This window comes from Equus asinus, chromosome 24, assembly GCF_041296235.1.
Source record: "Equus asinus isolate D_3611 breed Donkey chromosome 24, EquAss-T2T_v2, whole genome shotgun sequence".
NCBI lineage: Eukaryota > Metazoa > Chordata > Mammalia > Perissodactyla > Equidae > Equus > Equus asinus.
This window is the reverse complement of record NC_091813.1, coordinates 61,735,298-61,759,450: the sequence shown is the minus strand read 5'-3', so window position 1 is coordinate 61,759,450 and position 24,153 is coordinate 61,735,298. Positions and strand designations below refer to the sequence as shown.

Here is a 24,153-nt window from a genome sequence, read left to right as displayed (position 1 = left end):
ATAGAATGGATCGCTCATAAGTTTCCTTATGGCTTATTCATGAGTCCAAGGGATGCGGCAGAAGGTTGGATTCAAAGTTGAAAATGCAAAACGTCAGCCAAAGAAACTTATAGCATTGCTCATACTCATCAAAAAACTTTTGAACTTTAGATAAATTTTTGTTTTGTTTCCCAAAATGTAGCTCTATGGGATTCTCAAATTTAATAGTGCTCTTGGCAATAGAAAAATGAGTGCGCTGTCTAGTTTTAATTTTTTTAATCACGTGTCTAGTTGAAATCAGATAACTGAACTTCCATGAACAATCACCAATACTCTTGTTTTCCTTCAGATCAGTGTATTTTAGACCAGTGTATTCAGGTGTTTTATCATATATGTAAAGATGGTTAGACTCCACATGAGTGCTAACTCAGGGGAAAAAATCATTTTCATCTCTCCAGGGTACTACCGGGGAGGCAAACAGGTCACATTTGGTCTTCATATTCCAAAATTCCTCAACTCAGTGTGACCAATTGGCATGACTCCCACTAACATCAAAATGCCTTTATGTATTGCCCTTAAATTTAATGGGCACACTTCAGCCCTAACCCTACTGACCTCTGTATTGTATTAGGTACTAAAGATCAGTCCTTCTTTTTAAACAGTCTCTTCTTAGTTTTTATAGCACTTACATGTTTCATCTCCCCTTTTCTAAGCTCTTAAACTACAGGACCAAAAAAAAAAAAACCACAAAAAAGATGAAAACCAAGAAACAACTGTTTTCAGACATTGGATAACAGGAAGCACAGAACTGTGTTTTCTGAGAGGAGGAAAATGAATGAGGGAGAACACAAAGGCAGTTTCTAGGCTGCAACACAGAGATGGGAACCCAGTGGAAGCCCAGCACTACAGCTGAGTTGAGAAACAGAGTAGAGTTTGGAGTAGCTGAGGCAGTTAGAATGTATGGGCAAAAAATTTGTATGGACACTTCACCCAAAAAGACATATGAATGACAAGTAAATGAAAAAAATTATTCCCAATATCATTAGGCACTAAAGAAATGCAAAGATATGAACACACACCCAATTGAATGCTTAAAATTAAAAAGACTTAGAACCCCAAGTGTTGGCAAGGGTATGGAGCATTCTTGTGAAGAGAAACAAAAACGTATGTCTACTCTTGTGCTTTGGATTTATACACTAACGTTCATAGCAAAATTATTCATAATAGCCCCAAACTGGAAATTATCCAAGTGCCCATCAAATGGCAAATAAGTAAACCAGCCATAGTATATCATACAAAGGAAAATTATTAAACAATTAAAAAGAACAAACTACAGATAAATGCAACAGTATGGATGAATTACAAAAGAATTATACTACGTAAAGGAAGCCAGACCAAATATAATCCCCACAAAAAACAAACAAAAGAACCCAAACACCAATATAGAGTGTGACTTTATTCATGTGAATTTGTAGAAGTGGTAAAACTATAGTGACAGAAGGCAAGACAGTAGCTTCCTGGTGCCGAGTGGAGGGTGAGGAGAAGGAGTCTGCAAAGGGGCACAAGGGATGGGAGGAGGACTGTAGTCATTGGTCAGAACTCATCACTTTCAATGTGGGAATTGTATTTTATTTAGTTAACACCTCACAACAAGCTGACAAAAACTTGAACTCATAACCTTCCCATCCTGAACTTGCTTCTCCTCCTATAATCCCGCCAGCATCATCTACTCTGTTGCAAAGCAAAACCTGGGAGTCATCCTTAAGCTTTCTCTTTCTTACCGCCTAAATCTCTGAGTTGAACATGATATATCAGCCCAGAAGATATATCAGCCTAAGCGTTCTATAAAGTCGCCTGCCCCCGACACCTTTGCGGAGGCTCATTAACTGGGTCCAAGCTTCTGTCATCTCTAAACAATATTTCTGTGCCTGCCTTATAAGTTACTTTCCATCCAGATGCAGGATAGATTTCTCTAAATGTGGGTCTGATCTTACTACACTATGGTCCACCCACGGAAAAATATGAGGAGCTTTCCAGACTAAATGTTGTTAATAAGACTCTTCAGAATCCTCTCAACAACTTCCTGGAAACTGATAATTTAAGGGCAATTCCTATAGTTTTTGGCAAATTCCTTTAATTAGTTCCTAATTTCCTTGTACTTTGCAGAAATAGTTCACTGTGTCTAAGTATGATATTATAGCTGTTTCTGGTTTTATTATAAAATTTCTTGTTTTTTTTTTTCTTTTTCCTTTTTTTGGTAGGTATCATGGATGAAGCTGCATAAATTTGTACTTACTTCATCCTCTTTCCCACAAGTAAAATGTAAGCTATGGATCAATATCTGCAATCACTCCATAGTGATAGTTCCAGATTGTTGTGTAATATAATATTGGATTTTGAAATGCCCAACTACAGAGGTCTATCAAAATAAAAATCTTTAAAAAACATTATTAGATAAAATAAAGTGACTTACTCACCTTACAACCAGTGGTGATGCTGTGGCCCCAGGTGTTAGGTGCACATTTAGAACATTTCTCTCCAATGGTGTTGGGAGGACAAATGCATTGACCTGTCTTTGGGTCACAATTATTACCAAGATGGGAACAGTCACAAGCTTCACAGGTGAAAGGGAAAAAAAGAAAAAGTAAAAATTTGACATAAAATGTTAAGTTTTGTGCTGTGATCTGTGTTGTTTTATTTTCCATACTATGGTTAAGGGGCCTTGAAAATGAAAACATACCTCATTCATCTTTTATACCAAAGTACAGTGTATTTCACAGAGGATTTGCTCAATAAATATATGTTATATTTCATTTAATAACTTCAAAAGGTAAAGTATTTTTAGCTTTTCAACTGTTTTGGGAAAGACAGAACTGATGTATCAGTTGCCATGTTAACTGTATTACCTTATATCTAGATACTATAAGGTTAAAATTTTATTTCTATATTTAAGTTCATAACTGACTTTTCTAGGATGTACAGATTAATCTTTCCTTCCTGTCGATGACTATGATTTGCAATAAAACGAAGAAGCTTAATATGCTTCTTAAATTCCATATATCATGTATATAGTTATAAATGGCATACATCAAGATATTTCAGTTTTGCAAATATTTAAAAATAGTTGAATTATAGAACTGTATATATAAAAATATATTTTTGAGTTTTATTTACCACCTGCCTTATTTCTTTTCAATAGATTTTTTTCATTTTCTTAGCTATGATGCCATATATGAAGAGTGCAAACATACCTATCCATGGCACTTTCTCAAAGGATGCAAAAATAAGATTTGGGAAGATCTTCAGAACATTGAAGACAAGGAATGTATGCCACTTATTAGCTACAGTTGACCCAGCTACTGAAGATGTTTTAGTGTGGAATTTCATACCAAAGAAGGGAAAGCAAGAGAAGAAACACTAAAGAAATAGATTCAAACAGAAGACTAATGTTATAAGAAGCCTTTTAACTGGTTACAAGGTGATTAATCTTTTTAATGGAATACATTTAGGATATTTGATTAATTTCACTTTTTTAAGGGATCACAGTTATCACTGCTCCCAGCATTCCATACCAGCTGTGAAAAATGCTCAGCACAATACTTGACATAAACACTAAATAAACATTAGCTGTTGTTTTTATTATTTTTATTGCTAATTTTAAGCCAAAAGATTTATTTTATATGTGCCATTCATTAAGAAGAAAAGTAATTTACAGTATGCTTAAATTTATGGGCTAAAAAACATCTTGGGACAGTTGAAATCATTACGTGCAAACAGAAATTCTCTAAGTCGTTCTTCAGTGGACTCATAACACTGAAGAGAAAGAAGCCTTGAGTAATTAGCTCGTTTTCCCCCACCAAAATGGAATGTTTACCGCAGTTGATGATACTAATAAAGAAATAATGATACTAATAATAATGATAAACACTTACAGAGCACTTAGGTGCCAGGCATTACTATAAATATTTTATAGCCATTAACTAATTGTTACAAAAACCCAGTGAAGTAGATACTATTATTTTCTTGATTTAATAGATAAATTTTACAGAGTAACAGTGAGACCACTTCACTCATTCGGAGTCACTTAACGAGTCACTGGTGGGACCACTAAACAAATTCAAGCTCTTTGGTGACAGTGTTGTTCTCAGACATAAAGCTATCCTGCCTATTTTGTGCTTGTTTTTCTGTTCTGTTTCTCTGGGTTTTAATGGTACTAAGTCTGCATTTCTAAAATATCATCACCATTTCATAATTTTAAATAGTGTTCCTGTTCTCCTTTATAATTTCTGTTAATGGATATATTTGAATGTATAGTGTCTTTCATTAATTCACATTAAGTGAAAACGTTAGTGAGAGTTGGATTTAAAGAATAGAGTATATTTTAAAATGCAGCTTTATGATTTTCTAGTAAATACAGATATTGGCTTAGAGATCACATACAGATTCCCAGAGGATCTACAACTGCAACGTTCAGAATAAGTTACAATGGCTTAATTTATGATAAAAACTGTATATCAAAAGTGGTTGAGAATATCTGAAAAGTATTGATTTCTAAAATAATTCCAGACATTATTTCTGCCACTTCTCACATGAATTTGCTACAAGAGTCAATAACAACGTCTTAAAATCTTACCATGCATTTATCATGGTGCTGAGATTATAGGTGTATCATCAATGTTGAATCGGTGAGTTTAGTAAGCAAAGGAAAGATTCAACCTGATTGTTGGAATAGGATCAATTCCAAATTAGTGACAGATAAGTCAAGGCTAATGTTCACTATTTACTTTGATCTATAGTGTGCTAATTCCTATTTTCTTGAATCATGATTTGTGGAAACGCTGTGGTTGGGCATACGAAGACACTGCCTGTGGGAATCGTGGTTCGACTCCCCTGCCTGCACCGTCTGGTGAACTAACTATCTAGAGCCAATGTGTTTCTTTCCCAGAACATCACAATTTTCAAGGCACCTGAAAGTAGGGGAAAGCATACTTTTTCTACCAGAAAAAGATATTAACTTTCCTGATCCTTGTACCAATTTTGCAAGAGGAAAATGAAAAGTTGAACTGTAGTAGCTTGGGAATAAAGTTTAAAGTAAGATAACATTGGCACCAGAAAAATTGAACATTTGACTTTCAAGCTGCAGTGGCCTTTGAGTGACAGGCAGAGTGGAGTCACAGACAGGGAGGGAGACAGCAGAATGGGATCTGCTGATGGATTTTTATTGAGTACTTGCAAGCACAGGCATTTATAGGGCAGTGCTTCAAACTGCAATCTGTTTCATTTGTTAATTTATTTCAAATAAATATACATTACTTATTAGGTTAAATATTTTGTCTCATATATTTGTTGTCAAGGTGCATTTTGTTTAATCTCTGGGAACCCTGAAGAACAAACTGTTACAGATGCCCAAACACCAAAACCAGAGAATGAATGTATAGGGTTTAGTGTTATTTACAGACCTGTGCATCCTCCTTCCTGGAAGTTGAAATAGCCATGGGCACAGCGATCACATTTCTTTCCTGTTACTCCAGGCTGGCACCAACATTGACCATTCTCTTCACAGTCGAACGATTTAGACCCAAAGGAATTGCAGTTGCAGGGGACACACCCCCTTCCTGATCGTACCCCGAAGGTTTTGGGCTATCATTAAAGAGGAAGGAGAAAAATTAAACTCAAATGAATGAATTCATTATGAAATAAGAGGCACAATACCAAAAGATCAGGTGGGAAACGAGGGGCCTGTGGGTTATCAAGATTCTTCACTGATGTGATGACAATTTGCTGTCATTTAATCTAAAGGACGTTTTCTACAATATCCAAAGAGAAAAGTTCAATTGCTTTGAAATTTCATCAAGATTAGTGGCAGAATTAGGGCACTACTGTTCAGTCTGCTATATTTTCATCGGCCTTTCCCTATACTTTCCAAGATTCTAACAGCAGTGTGGAAATAAGCTATAAGTGACATTTCTCTTTTAATTGAAAATTTTTCTTGCTTCATTCCCAATAATCTGAATTGATTATTTTCAGATCTTATTAAATCCTTCTACTTGGTAAAAATGCTTTCAATATTATTGACCTACAGCCTCATGTTAAAACAAATCTTATTTCCTCTATTTGATCTAATTTTTGTCATATACCCATAAATACTTCTAATCGTCACTACAAGCCTCATATTATAACTTACAGTTTATGCCTACACTAACAAAATAATTGGTTTGACAAACATCTAGTTTTTTGGGTTTCATCCTAAGAATGGAAATGGATTTGTGAGAACATGTGTGAAAGGACCAGTTTAGGTAAATGAAGGGAAATTTTTACTCTCTGATGCATATTGCTCTCATATGCATATTGCTTATCTATTTATAACAAATAACCTTCTCTGGTCAAGCATTGCTAGCTTTGGCTGACTTTCTTGAAATACGTATTATCAGACCTAGAGTGATTATGTTAAAAATGCTGATGGATAAAAAATCACTCCTACTAGACACATGAAAAGCACGTACCCTACTTAAAGTACATCAGGGGTGTCTTTTAAAATAGAAGTATGTCACATTATTATGATATTTTAATCTGGAAAATTAGTCCCAGTAATTACTTCTCTGTAAAAATAATTCCTATTTTGGAAAATTAGACTTAATAATTACTTCTTGGTAAAAATAAATCTTGCTACTTGGTGTGAGCCACCCAAAGAGAAATGAATAAGTCTCATTAGATATTTGCGCCATTATTGTTAATGAGTATTAAAAATAAGTTCCAGAAAACAAAATCATACTGAAAATTAGTCTTTTGAAATGACTGTAGCTAAGAATAGTTTTGTTTTTTAAATGTAAAATGGATTGAGTTTGATAATCATTTTAATCTTTACATTTACTGCTGACTTTATTTCTAGTTCTAATTTAGATTCACTATATAATTAAAGACGAAAGTGTGTATCAGTTCAAACAAATGACCTAAATGCATGATTTTGAAATTAGATTCAACTACACAAGAAAAACTAAAGCATATAATATTTTTCTTCATATAAAGCAATTTAATGTAAAATTCTAGATACCTGACCTACAGAAATAATCAGAAATTGGGAAAAGGGTTAAAGTGGGAGCATGCTTATTACAATATTATTTATCATAGTGAGTAACTGCAGAGACACTTAAATGTTCAATGTTAGAGAAAAAGTTGAATAAATAAAATTATGATACATTCATGCTATGAAATGATATGCAATCATTAAAACGCTGTTTTGAAGCAGTTTTAATGATATGAATATGCTTAGGATATAGCACTAAGTAAACTTCCAAAATGCAGAATATGAAATTATATATACGCTATGATTCTAATTACATATCCGTAAGGCACACATACCACTCAGACACACACAAATAGAAACATATATACATAGAAAAAAGACTAGAGCATATTATACCAGAACAGTATTTTTAAAAATATCTGAGTCATAGAAGTAGAATGTACATTACATCCATCTTTAGTTCCTAAATTTCCCTTTGCTTAGCATATATATATATATATGTATCTTTAATGAATAAATCAATAAAATATTAGATAAAATTCTGAATAATTAGTTTTTTAAAAAACTCTAAAGTTGATTATGTAAAGAAATACACAAAAAGAAACGTCTCTACCGTACTTTTCAAATATTTAAATAATGTAGTTTTAAAGTCTAAGTTATACCAAAATAAATACTACCAAATTTCAGTGATAAAATCTTAATAAACTTGGCGTCAAAAATTTATTTCAGAGCCTAGGGAAGACCCCTGTAGTAAGCCCATTTGAGGAGCACACATCCCTGGTCAGCCACGGAGAGGAATGAGGGAAAAGAAACATGAGAGACAGAGACTGTAGTCTCAGCGGGAGGTGTGAGGAGCTCCCATAAATTATTCTCATTTGGGGTAATAGTAACAACTAGCACTCACATATTGTGTTTGCTGTGTGCCAAGCACTGTTTGAAGCCCTTTACAAATACGAATTCATTTAATCCTCAAGACTCCTGGGAGATAGTTAGTATCCTCACTTTTTTACAGAGTGGTGAAACCGAGGCACAGAAAGATCTAGTACTCTGCCTAAGATCACTGGCTAGCCAATTGTGGGGTCAGGATTCCAAACCCACCAGCCTGGCTTCAGAGTCTATGCTCTTCTCTGTCACATATATTGCCTAGCGGCAAAAACGATCTCAGGACAAAACACCAGTCCATACAGCAGTGCTGCAGGATATGTAGGAAAAGAGAACGAATGAGTTGAGTTTCTGCTACATTTATATTTTGGAGATATTTTTATCAGTTACTGTCCCTTTCTTTTACTTTAAATGTGTGCATTTATTTCTCAAAACATAATCTCTTTAAAGATTTCTTCATTTAGTAACAATAGTAGTAACGACAGTAGTAATACCTAACATTGACTAAGAACTCTCCGGATGCGTGTCTCATGCACTGTTCTCACAACTACCTGGAAACAGCCGTGGAGCTTCCTGGCCAGATCTCCCTGCATGAGAACCTGCAGTGGGAGTGTTGCTGATGGACCAGCTCCAACTTCCACTCTTCTGGATTCACTGGAGGAGCTCACACCAGGTCATGCTTCTTCCAGTCAATGACTGATTACAATAAAGTACTAGAAACTCTACCCCAACCAGGATTCCTCTCATGGGCAAATTTTGCTTGGTTACTTCCCATCGGCATCGTCAAGAATTTTGGATTTTGGCAGAATGCACCAAATGAGGCTTTTCTACCCAATCTTTCCTTCCCTCTCTCCTTTCACACAGTCAGACCTGCATTGCAGCAGAAGTTCCCCTTCATACTATTCTCTCTCCCCCTTCGTCTTTCATTGCTGTTTCCCCCAGTAAATCTCTTGGCATTTGCTCCTTGGAGGATCCAAGCCAACAGAAACCCTGTGAAGTGGGTCCTACTGCAGATGAAGAAGCTGAATTATAGAGAGATTTAAGGGGCTCTTCTATAGTTAGGTAGGGGTGAGGCTGGGAACTGACCTGAGGCAGTCTGATAACAGAACTCGTTTCTTAAAATGTCAATAAAGAGCCCAGAAATAAAACCATGAATTTCTTCTTCTTCTTCTTTACTTTTTACTTTACTTTCATCTTCTTCCATCCCCTACCCTCAACTCTCCCACAGGCTCTGATTCTGCACTGGCAAATCTTGTCTCTTGTTATCCTGCAACTTGGCCATGGACCTATTCTTCCCTCCTTCCTCCCTCCCTCCCTTCCTCCTTCTCTCCCGGCCTCCCTCCCAGCATTTGTTTAGTCCTGCCTTGTGAGAAGGGGGCCAAGTTTTTGTAGCAGAAATACGCTTCTTTTCTTTGTGTATGTTGTACATGGATAGTGTGTGAAAATATGTTTCTTGTGTGTGTTCTATACACGAGCAAAATTATGATGTGGAAATGTAACAAAGTCAATAATTATGATGACATGTCAGATCAGTGAGCTGAATTTTCTTGGGTAAGTCACTTTCTTTGCTAGATTTCTCTCCATTTGTTCACTCATAGAAGTGACTTTGCTCCTAGTGATGCCTGAGGTTCCTTCTGCTTCGAAGATTGTAGGTGCCTACAAATACATTTTTCTTTGTTTTCTACATATCCAGAGTTCATTGAAACTTTTGTGATCTATGAACTTGAATATACTTTGAAAAACACACGGATAGCTCTTTTTAAAAGGCAAGGTTTCATCAGGAATTGTCTAGTTTTCGCATTTGCAGTTTGCACACTTAGCAACTGTTATTGGTAAAATGCCATTGGGGGAGGTCAGCCGCAGCACAGGAACACAGCACACCCAGGCACAGCCATGCAGCACCTCTGGGATTACCGGAGCCGCAGGCCGATAGGCTCCCCGAGGGCACCCGCTGGAGCTGCTGAGCCCCCACCTCTGGGGAGATGCCAGCACCCGCTGCGCTCTCTGTGACTGCTCCTGCTGCCGGTGCACCTGCCTGCCGAGGGTGCAGCGCTGCCCTATGAAGCCTGATTTACAGACACATCTTCCTTTAACATCACACTGTGGAGTCACAGAGCCAACGGGATTGCAGTCACATAACACACAGAATCGCTTCTCTGGGTCCCACCACATATTGGGCTTTACAAGCCAACAGAGAGATAAAACAAAAACACAAAAAAAGAGCATACAGTATTATTCAAGGGATAGAAGCAGGTGATATTTTCAAACTTCCTACAGAAAGGCCAGTTTGACATCTGAGAAATGCTTCTTCTGCTTAACAGTCTTTATCATCAAAATTACGTGTTTGTGTGAAAGAGATAGCATGAATCCACTCGTTCATGGAGGAAAGTCAAGGTGCTCGCCATACTGAAGGCAGGCAATCTGTCCAGGAACAGAGAGCAACGGATTTTGATTTTTGTTTCATTTTAGAAAAATGATGTATCTAAAAATCCCTTGATTAGCTTCTCTACTGAAACTTTGTGCTAAGTAGAGAGCTCACTGGAACTAACTTTTAAATGATGGAACTAAAACAAAGTCTTTGCTAAAAGCAAAGGGTGTGACCCATTTCATTCTGCCAAAAACATAAAAACAAAGAGAAGAGTATTTTACTCTTCATAGACTGAGATAAAATTTGTATGCTGTTTCAGAAACATTTGAATTGCAGTAAATATCACACAATTTCACTACCAAGGAACTAGAAGTCGAAGGTCAAATGCCAGTGTAGGAAAATGTGGTTCTATTTTGAAAAAACATTTCAAGGATCACAGTAATTTTACATGTAGAATCAGATCATCTTGATTTCTTCTTTCAATATCCTAAGGCGTATGTCGTTGAAAGCGAATACACATTTTCAAGGAGGAAGTAATGCATCGGCCAGCTCCCACTCCCTACCTTGCATTCATCACACCGCCGCCCCTGCACATTGGGTTTGCACTCGCACTGGCCTGTCCTAGTGTGGCAAATCTCCGAGAAGGAGCCGTTGACATTACAGCGACAAGCTGCAAAGAGAAGAGAGATCTGTAGTTGAGAAAAACTTTCTAATAGTCTTAATAGGCTTGTTAAATAAAAATATCCCCCAGATGATAACACTGGCAACTGAGCGTTAGAATGTTTTCTGATTTGCTAGGTGTTCTGTTAAACATTATATCCTGTGATCCTTACAACTCTACTAGCTGTAGAGATGATTCATGTAAAGCATAGCACAGTGCCTGGCACATCATACATTGTTACAATAGTAATGTCATCATTATTATTCCAGTTTTGAGAATGAGTACACTGAGATGCAAAGAAGCCATAATTCATACAAGGCCACATGATATAGGTGAGATAGCCGAGTCTAGAACCTCAGGCCCCTGACTCCAGGAAAATGTTCTCTCCGCCACTCCTCCAGCTGTTTCACTTCTTCACAGATACACTGTGGTAACATTTAAAATATCATGATCTCACTATAAGTAATGCATACTGTCTATAGAGCTAAAATAATTTTGAGAAATTACCAAAATTAATAGCACCCTTGGCATATTAATGCCACTATTAATCAAGCAACATTAATTAATTTTTTCAATTTAATGATTATTTATTATGTGCCAGTTTTTGTGTTTAGCTCAGAAAAGGAGCTTGAGAGGCGAAATACAAATATACGTATTTATATATTGTTGTCTATACACACATACATATGTGTGCATGTATATATATACATACATATTTAAGATTAGAAGAGTATATAAGGCAGAGATCTAAGCAGACACTTTTTCAAAGAGAGCATCAAAATGCCCAACAGGTACATGAAAAGATGCTCAATATCACTAATCATCAGAGAAATGTAAATCAAAACCCCAAGGAGATATCATCTCACACCCATTAGAATGACCATCATAAAAAGACAAGAAACAACAAATGCTGTGGAGAAATGGACAAATGGATGTGGAGGAAAGGGAACCTATGCACACTGTTGGTGGGAAAGTAAATTGGTCCAACCACTATGAAAAACAATACGGAGATTCCTCAAAAAAATAAAAATACATCCACCATACAATCCAGCAATTCCACTACTGGGTATATACCCAAAGGAAATGAAAACAGTATTTTGAAGAGATATATGCACTTCCACATTTATTCACAATAGTCAATATATGAACACAATCTAAATGTCCATCAGTGGATGAATGGATAAAAAAGATGTGGTGTATATACACAATGGAGTATTATTCACCCATGAGACAGGAGGACATCCTGCCATTTAAGCACATTAGGCTCAGACAGAGAAGAACAAGTACTGTATGATATCACTTATGTGTGGAATCTAAAAAAGTCAAACTCATAAAAAATAGGAAGTAAAATGATGGTTACCAGGGGGTGGGCAGGGGGGAGGATAAGATTGATACTGTTTGAGGGTACAAATTTGCAAAGTAGTAAGTAAGCCCTAGACATCTAATGCACAGTATAATGAATATGGACAACAACATTGTGCTATAATTATGTAATAGGATAAACATCTCTACAACAGCAATCATATTACAATATAAGAATGTATCGAAGGAACTCAAACACCTTAAATTTACATAACGTTATATATAAAATGCATTCAATAAGAAAAGAAAACTGTAAAAGATAAAAACATTGTTTCTTAGTATGTTACGAATATAGCATTAAAATTTTAAAAAATCACTTTGGTTTTACAGCTTATATACTATCTCCAAAGATAGAAAATATATTTGGTTTAAGTAATCTTTTGTCATTTCTGTGTTATGAAGTTGACTGACGCTATTCTGAAACATATAATACATCAGTCTAAAAATTAAGTGGCCTTTTCACAAAGAGAACAGTAATTAATGGCTCACTCTGTACTCTACAAGTGTATTTTTAATGATACATATAATTGTATTGTTACCAGAAGAAAAATGTGAGTGGGAGATGGCATGGGAATTTAGACTGTTCAGAGATGGTTTTGGTAGATTCTGTACAATAATTTCTCATGTCTCTGGATATTTCATTTGACCACAACTTACAAATGCATTATAAGTGCCTACTCTGTCAGGCTATGCTATTTTCTGTTCACCTAGCTCAAGGTTCTACTTAGTTTCACTGCTTTTCTAAAAATTGCTTGATTTTTCTTCCAGCAGTTTGGCCTTCAGTGTCTGCTAACTTGATACTAGTTGGGGGGCCATTAAGAAGCTGCCAGTCATTTTCCTCAGGGGATAGCCTAAGGATAATCTATAGCTGAGGTGTGAGAAAAGCCTGAAGAAAATATTTTCCTTAAATATCCATTTCATTTGGACACTAGAATTGTAGTACATACTTATAATATCTTTATATGAGTTTCTTATGTATATTATATGTCAATTTTTAAAATCTCAAATAATTTAGAAGCCCTTTTTTTACTTAGAGTGGGGAATAGAAAAGATTAAATTTACCATAAATTAATGTCATCTTAAAAATATCATAAGCAAATAGAATTTTTACTTGGCATTCTCCAATGAGATGTAAGACACAAACAATATACATAAAATTTAAAAAGCAAAATATACTTCTTTGTAGTGGTGTACTTTTCATGAACAAATCTAGAGGCAACTAAAATAGTTTATTATGAGTTTTCTTTTCTTGAGGATTTACTAGCTATGCATAGAAGAGCTATTGTATCTATGAAAACTTATAAAAATAGATAGTAAAGGAGTTGCTTATATTTTTATATGCTGAAGAGCATTAAAAACTATAATCATGTCGATACCTCTTGGCAAGTGGTATAAAAATGGGTGATGGCTCAAAAATGGTTTTATATCATATTCTTCTACGTGTTCTTAAGACTTCATGCCATAGATCCTCAATTTACCACAACAAAATAAGTAGAACAATCTCCTCAACTTTATGGAAGGGGTTATTGGAAGATAGAAAAAGAGGTCATCAAAAAGATTAACCCTCAAATTAGTGGAGCACGGACACTCATGACTACTAGGAGCCGAGCACCATTGTCAAGGAGCTGCCTCATGGGAGCACCCCAGGCCCTAGGCTCCTCACTGGATACTCTCTCTGTGCTAGATCCTTCATCCCCACAGACAATTATGACCCTTTAGGTAAATGAGGAAACTGGGTCTCAAAGAGGTCAAATGTTTTGCCCAGGGTCACATAGCTAGAAAGAGTAGAACCTAGATAACGTGTTTGAACGGGAGAATTTCTTAAGTTCCTTACGATTTTATACAGATGCTATAACTCCACAGTATTTAAAGGCACTTCTGAGCCTGCTGGAAATTTTGCTTTAAAAAAATTTATAGATTGACAGGTGGTATTAACAGATGCCAATTGTTCCAGAGGGTGATTTGTTTTTGATTCAATAAACTGTCACTTTTAAATGACAAAAAGCTGGAACTCATTTTCCAAATCTATGAAGAGAAAGACACACTTCTTATTGAAATGGGGCACTCTACCAGCTCTTTGGTGTTTACAGCAGAGGCAATAACAGACTCTACATTTCCAGCGATTTCCACAATTTTTCAGGTCCTGGTACTCAACTGAACGATTAGAAGAGTCCCTTCTTGCATAATGAAGTCGGCAGACATGAGCTGTTGGGCTGATATCATAACCTGCTCAGCCTGAAGATTGATTTTTCAGGTCCTGGTACTCAACTGAACGATTAGAAGAGTCCCTTCTTGCATAATGAAGTCGGCAGACATGAGCTGTTGGGCTGGTATCATAACTTGCTCAGCCTGAAGATTGTGACAGCAGGTGAAGTGGATGAGGCAGCCTAGAGTGCTCAGTGATCTCATGGGCTCGGCTTCCGTGTGACTCTCCACAACAGGATTCCCCTCACATATTATGTACTACTAATATAGAGCATTTGCAAATTCTATGCCACATTGGATAACACGCCTAAGGAGGTGAAGATGAGGAGAGGAAGGTACTGTCTAATATGGAGAAGCTGTACAGCAGCTAATTTTGTGGAAGGAAAACACAGAAAAAGCATTCTATGAATAGTCCCAAGATGAAGGTTAATCACTCAGCAATTACAAATGCCAGTGTGTAAAAATATTAACAAAATTTTACACCTATTATGAAAGGCAAGAACGTAAAGTTCACACGTGAATGCATTACAGATTAACACCTACTGACAGGTACTAATAAAATAATACGGGCAGATAAATTTATTTCAAGAAAATGATTGGCATTAAGATAAACCATAAGGATAAATAGGGCCTACCTAATTTCCAAATTCTTCTTTCCTGTCACGGACATAAGTTTATTTTAAAATCTTCATTCCACATGTAAACAAAAATATGTGTATCATTGGAAAAACGGACACCTCAACAATGCAGCAATTTTCAAAGGATTTCCTTTATCAGTACAATGAAATATTTTAGAACATGCAGACTCTGTGCGTAGGCTGTGCATCTATCACACACATATTACATATAACTTCCCACTCTCCAATCCCCACTCAAGAACTCATCAGCCACTTGGAGGTGCAATGTATCAATTCTGTCAGGGGCATCAAGAGTTCAGGACTTACGCTGACAATTCTTTGCACCAACTGCGTCTCCAAAATATCCATCAGCACAGAGCTCACAGTACCGGCCTGTTGTACCTGGCTTACATATCAGACAGGAGCCAGACAAGCTGTCACAGCTGCCAGGGATGGAGAAGTCAAGGTTGTCATTGCATTGGCATGGCTGACATGATCCTCCAGGTACAGAAGGTTGTCCAAAATAGCCTTCTGCACACCTAAGGCGAAAAATTTCATCAATGAGTATGTGGGAAGAACTCAATGACACCCAGTGGGGGCAATGTTTACATATTTTTCATCGTATCCTCTCCCAGGATGGTACGTTTTGTTTTTAAGTGCTCCTTTTCTCAAATGCAAGGTGATTAAAAAAATGTTTTTCTATAACTAAAGTGTAGATACAAGATGAAATCCTGCCAGCCCCACTAGTAATTAGATTTCAGCCAGGAAAGCAGAAAATCTTGTCACTGGCACTGAAGATGAGACCAAGGCATAATTAAGAAGTCTGCTGCTGGCACACTAGAGGAATCTAGGTCCATGTTGGAAAGCCTTTGTAGTACAACACATCATATGTAGCTAGTCCAATTGGTTGTTTTCTGTACAAATATGTAAGGTTCATATTTTTTGTTGCTGTCGCAGCAAGAGCTTGTTATGAAAAAACAGGCTCAACAAGGAAATTCAGCTGTGAGAACTCAGAATTTATTAAATGGAAAACTGTGACTCAAAAGATTCTCATTATTATTTAGGTGGGGGCTGTGGGTGTCTCTGCATTAATGATGGGTTTGCATGTATTTGCATATCCAGACAGAGGCAGATTTTCACTGAAGAGTCTTTACTGAGAAGCAGGTATGCCTGCATGCTATGCCATAAGGTGATGCTTAATTGTGCCCACAACTCATAGTAGCAAACTCTAGGTCTTTTTTGTTTTTTAAAGGACTAAATATTATCTCACATGTTATTGAAAAAAAAAACACCAAGAGTTCGTTTATTTATGAGGCATGGCAGAGAAGATTTTTACAATTGTAGTATCAAATTTCCCTTTATCTATATGTTATGTTTTAAAATGCTACTTAATGTTATGGATGCGCAGATATGCCTTCATAGAAAGCACCTATTTGCATTCTGTTCTATCTTCTCTTTCAGTCGCATTTGCTTATGCTTCATTTTAAGCCACACTTGCTAAAGGAGAAACGAAACAGTCCACCTGAAGTCTTACAGTCAGGCCAGCTCTGTTACCTGGGCCATCTTAGCAAAACAGAGTCTTTGGCAGCAAGGGTCAAAACTGAAGGGGAACAAAAACAGAGTGGGAGGATATCATCTCAACAGAACATTACTGTCATGCTCACCTACTCACAGATGTGTAAGTCATTGCGTAGAGAATCTCTACCATTTGAAATAGAAATGGTGTAAATCCAGTACATCACATCAGGATACTTTAATGACTTCATGATTATGGGGCAAAGTCATTAATTTGGTAAGATACATTGATTATTCTAAGTTTCTAGAACATTTAAAGGTGCCATAATAATCTTGTAGAATTAACCTTTTATCATAGTTTTTAAAGTGAGATTACTACTTTTAATTATATTCACAAAATATTTCAGAATTTGTAAAAGTCATTGTATAAATATTTCTTGGAAGAATGCTGCCACCCACAAATATAATTGTTTATTAATTCTCTGTGGTAAATTATGCACTAACCCTTTAGTGCATAAAATTAGCCTCCAGTCCCTTTAGGAGAGGCATTCAATAAAGGTAAGATCTTTTTGAATTTTAACCCAGTTCTTCTTGCCTTACTTGATATTCAGAGGTTATGAGCACATCCACATATATTCACATCTCATTTTGTTTACCATTAAGATGGTGACTTTACTCCACTAGAATAATGATATACAATGATCATTATCACAGCCAACGAAAGCCCATTATTTGCAGCTCACTTTCCTCAAAATGACTTACTGCCCTCAGGAGAGATGGGATTACATAACGAGATCTGGGAATTTTTCTTAACATAGATACCAATTAATAAGCCCCAAATTCTCCTACAATAAAAAGAAAATCTTCAGTCCGAGAGAAAAATAACTACAATTAAATAGAATGACTGAAGAAGAGTCTGTCTTTTACTTTTTGTTGTAGGACACGTAAGGAAACATTGGATACGTGATAAACAATTCATATGCCACTTTATTGAAAGTGTGCATTCCGGTTTTATCACTAGTGTATATGTGCGTGTGTGTTTTTATACACAGAGCAGTATTCTAAGAGACTTATAAAAAGTTGCAATAGAAATTGAAAAGTAATTCTAGGGTCAATGAATACAACACTGTTAATCATATAACTATTATCAATAATAGTGTTTTATAGTCTGAGCAATCTAATTAAAATCAATCTAATCCTCTAATTACAATCAGTGTAAACCACAGTCCTTTAGACTTTTCCACCTTCTCAGATTTTCACTCCACCAAAATGAACTGTAACCTGAAATCTCAAGTCCTCTCATTTTCATATGCAAGGCAGAATGAAGACAATTTTTAACAGAGTTTATTGGATTCCTTGCTGGAAATAGACATCTTGATATAATAAGGGACATTTCATTTCCACATTTGTTAACTGTTTTCAAATCAAATTGCAATATTTTAGAAAGAGGCCCTTTAAACATAGATGAGACTCTAGATAACACAGGGAGTTAAGTAACATGATTGTTTCTATTGATAACTTAGGAACAACTTCAGAGGAAGAGAGAGAAAGAAAATGGCAGAAGTGGAAGTGGAAAGAAACAGCAATGAGAAGAAGGCAACATTGGTGAGACCTTTATCTCACTTTGCTCCATCATGTTTTCAATAACTTTTGGCTAAAATCTGCGGCCTGCATTCCCATTATCTATAGACTGAAAACAATGCTTTAATCTCTGTAAGTGAATTAGAAAAACTCTTGCTTTTTTCCCCTCCTGCTCTTCCTTAAACATCTACTGAGCCCTTTTACATGACACTACTGTAAATAAAGCACAGTCTGTACAGTACAGTCCACAGAGAAGAAAGATACACTGAAAAATGTGTCTATGAACTCCCAGAGATATGCAAATGCTGTTATGGAAGCAGAGATAAGGGTGGCCGACCCAGATCAGCATGAATCAAGGACGCTTTCAGGATGATAGAGCTGAATTTTAAGAATGGAGCAGGGTTAGTCTCAGGTAGAAAAGTGGAAGGGCTGCTGTCTTCCAGTCAGAGGGAACAGCATTGGCAAAGGCACAGAGGAGAGGGGCTACAGTATAAGTCAGTGTGGCTATGCAATAATGCTATATTCTTACAACCTCCCATTTGACCCAATCAGCTAAAGACTGAGGGAGTTTCCCTGCTTATATGGTGCCTTTCTGCAAATTAGAAAAAAGGGCCCTCTCTGGGCATATGCAGAAAAATCAAGAGATAGTGGAAATGGCTGGGCACCCAGACACAGTACAGTAGGCACATTGGCAAGAAGTGGCACGCTGGATTCAGCCCTCAAACTCCCCCTTGGCTGAGTACTTTTGTGCAGTGTACAAACGGCACAACCAAATATGAGCAGCCTTTTGAAACCTCACTTGGAGTCACAATTTTGCTAATGGTACTAGCAAGTAAGTAAACCTATCTTTCTTCTCTTGTTTCTGTAGCCCCATGGTCTGCATCCAGGACTCAAGGGCTCAAGAAGACTCAGACATGAGCAGAAATTCTCGCCAGCATAGTGATCAGATGGCAACTAGACTTGATTCAGTGTCAGACATTTCTGAAGCAGAGAATATCTAAATAGGGCTTTGGAATTAAAATCTAAAAAGGAAAAAGGAACTTCTCTGACCGAAAAATGAATCAAGTGGATAAAATTGTAGGTGAGTTTTCCAAATATTAAGCAATTAGACTGAAGTATCTTCTTCATTTTCAGTGACAATTGTGAAATTAGTCTTAACTTTGACGCCTCTCTCCTCATTTAGGGAGGAGTTGTTAAAAATTGGCCAGCTGGGGAGGAGACAAGATTTCAGGGGTCATGCATAACATTAAGTTTCATGTGGTCTTATGGATCCCGCTGGGTGAAGGTGCCACAGTCTTTTCCAAGGTCTTTCTCCATGAAGTGTGATATGTTGCTGAGGCTGCAAACATTTTGAAAGTAGCTTAGTGCCCAGAAGGGCAGGTGCATCAGTATTTAGCTCACTTTTCCCCCCATGTTCTGTTTAATTTCTCTTGATGCTCCAACACCCATCTCTTTTTGCCCTTCAAGACACGGTCTTCTTATTTTTCTATTTTTTTCTGCTCTTGTCCGGATGATAAAAGCCTAGAATCTTGGCAACGTGCCCTGATGAATACCTCATTCCCTCCCCCCCACCTCTATTTTCTTTTGTTTCAAACATCCCCCAGTCAGAGAAAAGCAGTGACATTTCAAAGTACAGGTGCTTTAGCCCCAAGCAAAAGTTTCCAAAAAACTGTAACTAGTGTTCTACATGTGCCAGAATATCCATCAACATTTTCTCATATCTTGTTTTGCCATTCTCTCATTCATGATTTGTCTTCATTTCTTCAATTCAAGCAGGAAGGTCTTCTTGTGTTCCATGACTGAGAGAAAGGACCTTAATGGGAAGAAAGCAGAAACAGGAAACTTCTGGACTTTAGGCTGTAAAGGTCACCATTTCCATGAATGTCACACCTCCTCCTACAACTCATCCCCAAGCAGAAAATGAGATGGAGTTGGAAAGGCAAATGGAAGAGAAGTGATGAGAGTAGAGATGTTGTTGGGTCCCAGTGTGGAATGACAGCAGCAAAATGAGACCCGTGTCCCTGTGAGTGGTATGAAAGCAGTGGAGAGAGATACTAGACCTGAAAGGAAAGGTGATCAGGGGAACAAGGAAAAGGAAGAGCAGAAACACACTCGGGTGAATTACAAAGACTGGTTGGCCCTGCCGTACGTCAATTGCCCAAAACACATACACAGTCTCACACACACACACACACATTCACTCACTCATTCGAGCACTGAAGCCTCTTGCTATTACATAAGCTTGTTAAAACTTTGGTTCAAGCCTGGAAGCTGGGGAGGAGAGAAAAAAACTTAAATAGAGACATGATTGACATACAATATTGCACACGTTTAAGGTATACTTGACTGAGATTGTTTCCAAGCTCCCACAGCTGCTACGTATGGAGAATTTGGTCTCAAAATAGAAATTAAATTCAGCTAAAGAATATAAAGTTAGGATTCCTGTCCACCTGAGCTGTAGTCTGAGATGAATTCTTGCTATATAATAAAAGCAAGGGATTTATGGTGACACAAGATTAGAAAGTGCTGAGTAAACAAATTGGACAGATTTCTCCCCTCCAGGACATGTCAGAACTTCTAACTTGCTAATAGATACTTCCCAAACTTATGTGATGACAGAACTCTATTCCAAGGACATCTACAGTTTGGGAAACATCGCTTTAGTTTTCCAGGGCTGAATTGATGTACACGATGTGCATACACTGATTACACCCATCACTTGCAGAATGGTTTTGATTCTAAGATTTTCAGTGCAACCAGTATCTCCTTCTTATACTGACCCTTGTTCTCGCCTGCTTCCGTCTCAGCTGCACATCTCAAAAAATATTTCTCTTAATATTTCCGACCCATTTGACTTTTTGGCTCATCTAAATACAGAGAAATGATTACCCCTAAATATTCCTGGAAAACCCTAATCCAAATTCTGGTTGGAAAAAAATATAATATCCCATTTTCTATGTAATAATAGCTTAAGTTTATTTTTGACTGAAAAGACTTGAATTGGAGATAAGATATGCCATTTGTTAAGCTGCATATGCATGTTTCCATCTTTTTAATCAGATTCATAAAGATTTTAGACAGGAAATCATGCTTTCTGTCAGGTATTTCTTTCCTGGTGATTTTTATTATTCAGACTAGAATTCTCTCCCAATATATTCAACCATTTTCACTCCATAAAGATGTGAGCCGCTTGAGGGCAAGGAGGGTATAATGCATCTGTTTATATCCTACATCTAGCCCCATGCCTAGCTCACGGTAGTTGATAAGCAGATGTTTGTTAAATAAAACGTAGGATTTTAAATTATAGATGGTTCAAAAACTCTTGTCTAACATATATAAAAAATACAGAGCATTTAGCAAAGCAATATAAATACATCAGGGACCATGCTCACCTAAATAAGTGGATTTAATGGCCTTGTATGACAGAGCAGCTGTCATTTTCCAGTTGCTACAAAAAAGGTTGCCTGTAGTGAGCCAGGGGGGTTAGGCTTTAGATTTGATGTAAATCTGTCTTGGCAATGACGTGTTCTGCTAGTACAGTAAGTAATATAGAGGTGCCCGCCTTTTTTTTTTTTAACACAATCAAAGATTCTAGTTTCTCAATTGCAAATAAATCCTTTTTTCAGTTCTGTTCTTCCATTACTAATTTACAGATGCCGCCATCCTCACAAATAGTACTTGTTGCTGCTGGGAACTGTCATTGGCATTTTGCCCACAGACTGCTAGTTGCTGGCTAAATTCTCTCTGGGTGACTGGCTTCTGCTTCATTAACATTGTGCACCTTCGTTGAAACGGGGGGATGGCTGCCAAGAGCACAGGAAAGGATAGGCAAAAACAGCCCTCTGTGGTGTTAGCCTTGGTGACGATGGGTGAAAACAGGTCACTTCTTCTGTCCTCCTTCCCCCTTGTGATGGGGACTGTTTTCAGTGCTAAAACCAGGCAGACATTGTTGTGTCTGCCAATGATGTCAAGGGAGAACTCTGTTCCATTTTCATACTGAGACTGAAATGCACAAGAACTGTTTCTTCAAAAAGGTTTCAGAAGGAAAAATAATGATAAAAATTTCATAAAATAGTATCTACGGTTCTGCAAAGCTACCTAGTAAAATCAACAGGAATTAAAATGCTGGCTTAGAAGGAATTAGAAGAGGATATAAACCATGACAATAAATTACATTTTGTTTCTATTTTCAAATATATTTAAGGTAAATTATGAACCACTTGCTCAACTATGAACTACACATTTAAGCCACATTTTAAGGACAAAAAGCTAATTATGAAAAATAAATGGTGCCAACGTAGACAGTAAGATAAATCTTAAAGTGCATGACTTTCCACTTGAGCAATACTTTCTAGAAAGATTGTAGGCTAATGCTTAACCTTTAAGATTAAAACATTAATCAAACATTCTCTGAGTGAATGGAAATTTATAGAGCAATTTCTAGAGAATAAACTGTAAAAATATAATGTATTTGTTTGACAAGTGTGGTGAGAAACTTTATTTCACCTCACCAAGTGCGGTGGCTTTTCTGGGGCAATGCGAAGGATGATAATGCCTGTGGTTTTATAACTCCCAAGGTAGAAATCATTTTGAAAGACACTGTAGTATGTGCTTACCTCTCACAGCGTGGTCCTGTGTACCCAACAGGGCATTTATCACAGATCAATCCAAGACTTCGGTCTAAATGGCATGTCGGGCTAAAGCTACGTTGACGTTGTCAGGGAACAACAGATACAGGGAAGAAACACATACACAAAGTCATTAGCAGCATATTTTCATTTCCCTTCCTCCAGTACTGCTGTGACAAAGGGTCCAGGCTGGTCATTCTCATCTCACAGACAGAGATTAGGGTCTGGCCAATCAAGGATGAAATGACATTGCTATTTCTGCAGACGTGAAGATAGCCCAGTGGAGAGCAATATCCCTGTGATGTGTTATTAACTGACTTTTGACTGTTCTGGGTCCACGATCGTCAGTCACAAGTGGGACTGGGCAGTCGCTTTTTAGGGATTCTCGAGGCCTGGCAAAGCACAGCCTCTCATGCTTTCTCTCTAGCCAAAGCCTTCTAAATTTCAAGCAGCCTGAAATCTGTTAAGAGATTTTGGAAAACTCAGTATGTGGTAGTGGAAGTGGTGGTGGTAGCAGTGGTGGTGGTGGGGTCCTTACTTCCAGTGTGGCTACCACAGGTGTGTGTGTGTATGTGTGTGTGTGCAAGTTGCTGCCCATGTGTACTCATGGGCATGCTGTTCACACAGATGGAATCCTCCGAAAATCTTTCAGGAGAGATCAAGCATACATATCCTGCCTAAATTTATAATAAGACCAAACAAAAACAACCCTGCCATTTCACACTTTCAGGCACGTTCCAAAGTTTACATCTCTCTCCGCACATATTTCCAGTTTGGGTCTGAAGTAAGAGCTGAACATCAGTCAGGCACCAGTGGAGCATTTCTGCGCTAGCTTTAGCCTTCAACAATGTTTGACTCCGGCCGTACTTCTCTGCCCTGTGAGAGGCACCCCTCAAGCGCAAACCTTTACCCTGGGATTGGCACGGCAGCTCTCTGAGGAGCCATCAACCATTCTGAATTCTGTGAGTTCTGCTGCTCCACCATTTTAAAAGGAAATGCCCCCAATTAATCTTTCTCTCATTACGTTTCCCCTAAATAGATTTATTTTCTATTATATATGACAGGACAATTCAGTAGAGGCTTACTTGATGGCTAAATGAATTAAAGAGAGAACAACAAATTACGCACTGCAAGGCCTGATCTCGTTCTGCTCCTGACACTTGCATGACTTTGGAGTTCTTTCCTAACTTTTGTGCAGATCAGATCACGGGTACTATTTTTGAACAATGTTCCGTTGTCTTACTTCATAGCAGTCCTGTAAAGATTTGATAATTCTTTCTCTTTTTTTGATAGTAGCAAGCTATCAGAACCAAGTAGTCCTATCATTTTAA

At 37.3% G+C, this 24,153-nt stretch overlaps 1 protein-coding gene across 5 annotated transcripts in view; it reads right to left on the bottom strand.

The window, feature by feature from the left end:
* LAMA2 (laminin subunit alpha 2) overlaps nt 1–24,153 on the bottom strand; it is a 537,163-nt gene that overhangs the window by 183,854 nt on the left and 329,156 nt on the right. For 3 of the 5 annotated variants that reach the window (XM_070496423.1, XM_070496424.1, XM_070496425.1), the window contains exons 18-23: nt 22,811–22,897; nt 15,426–15,637; nt 10,817–10,923; nt 9,800–10,063; nt 5,439–5,619; nt 2,457–2,593 (exon numbers count right to left, since the gene is read on the bottom strand). In XM_070496423.1, the coding sequence (XP_070352524.1) occupies nt 2,457–2,593; nt 5,439–5,619; nt 9,800–10,063; nt 10,817–10,923; nt 15,426–15,637; nt 22,811–22,897 (988 nt within the window). The remainder of the gene's footprint in view (nt 1–2,456; nt 2,594–5,438; nt 5,620–9,799; nt 10,064–10,816; nt 10,924–15,425; nt 15,638–22,810; nt 22,898–24,153) is intronic. The other 2 variants (XM_014847682.3, XM_070496426.1) reach the window with 1 other exon arrangement.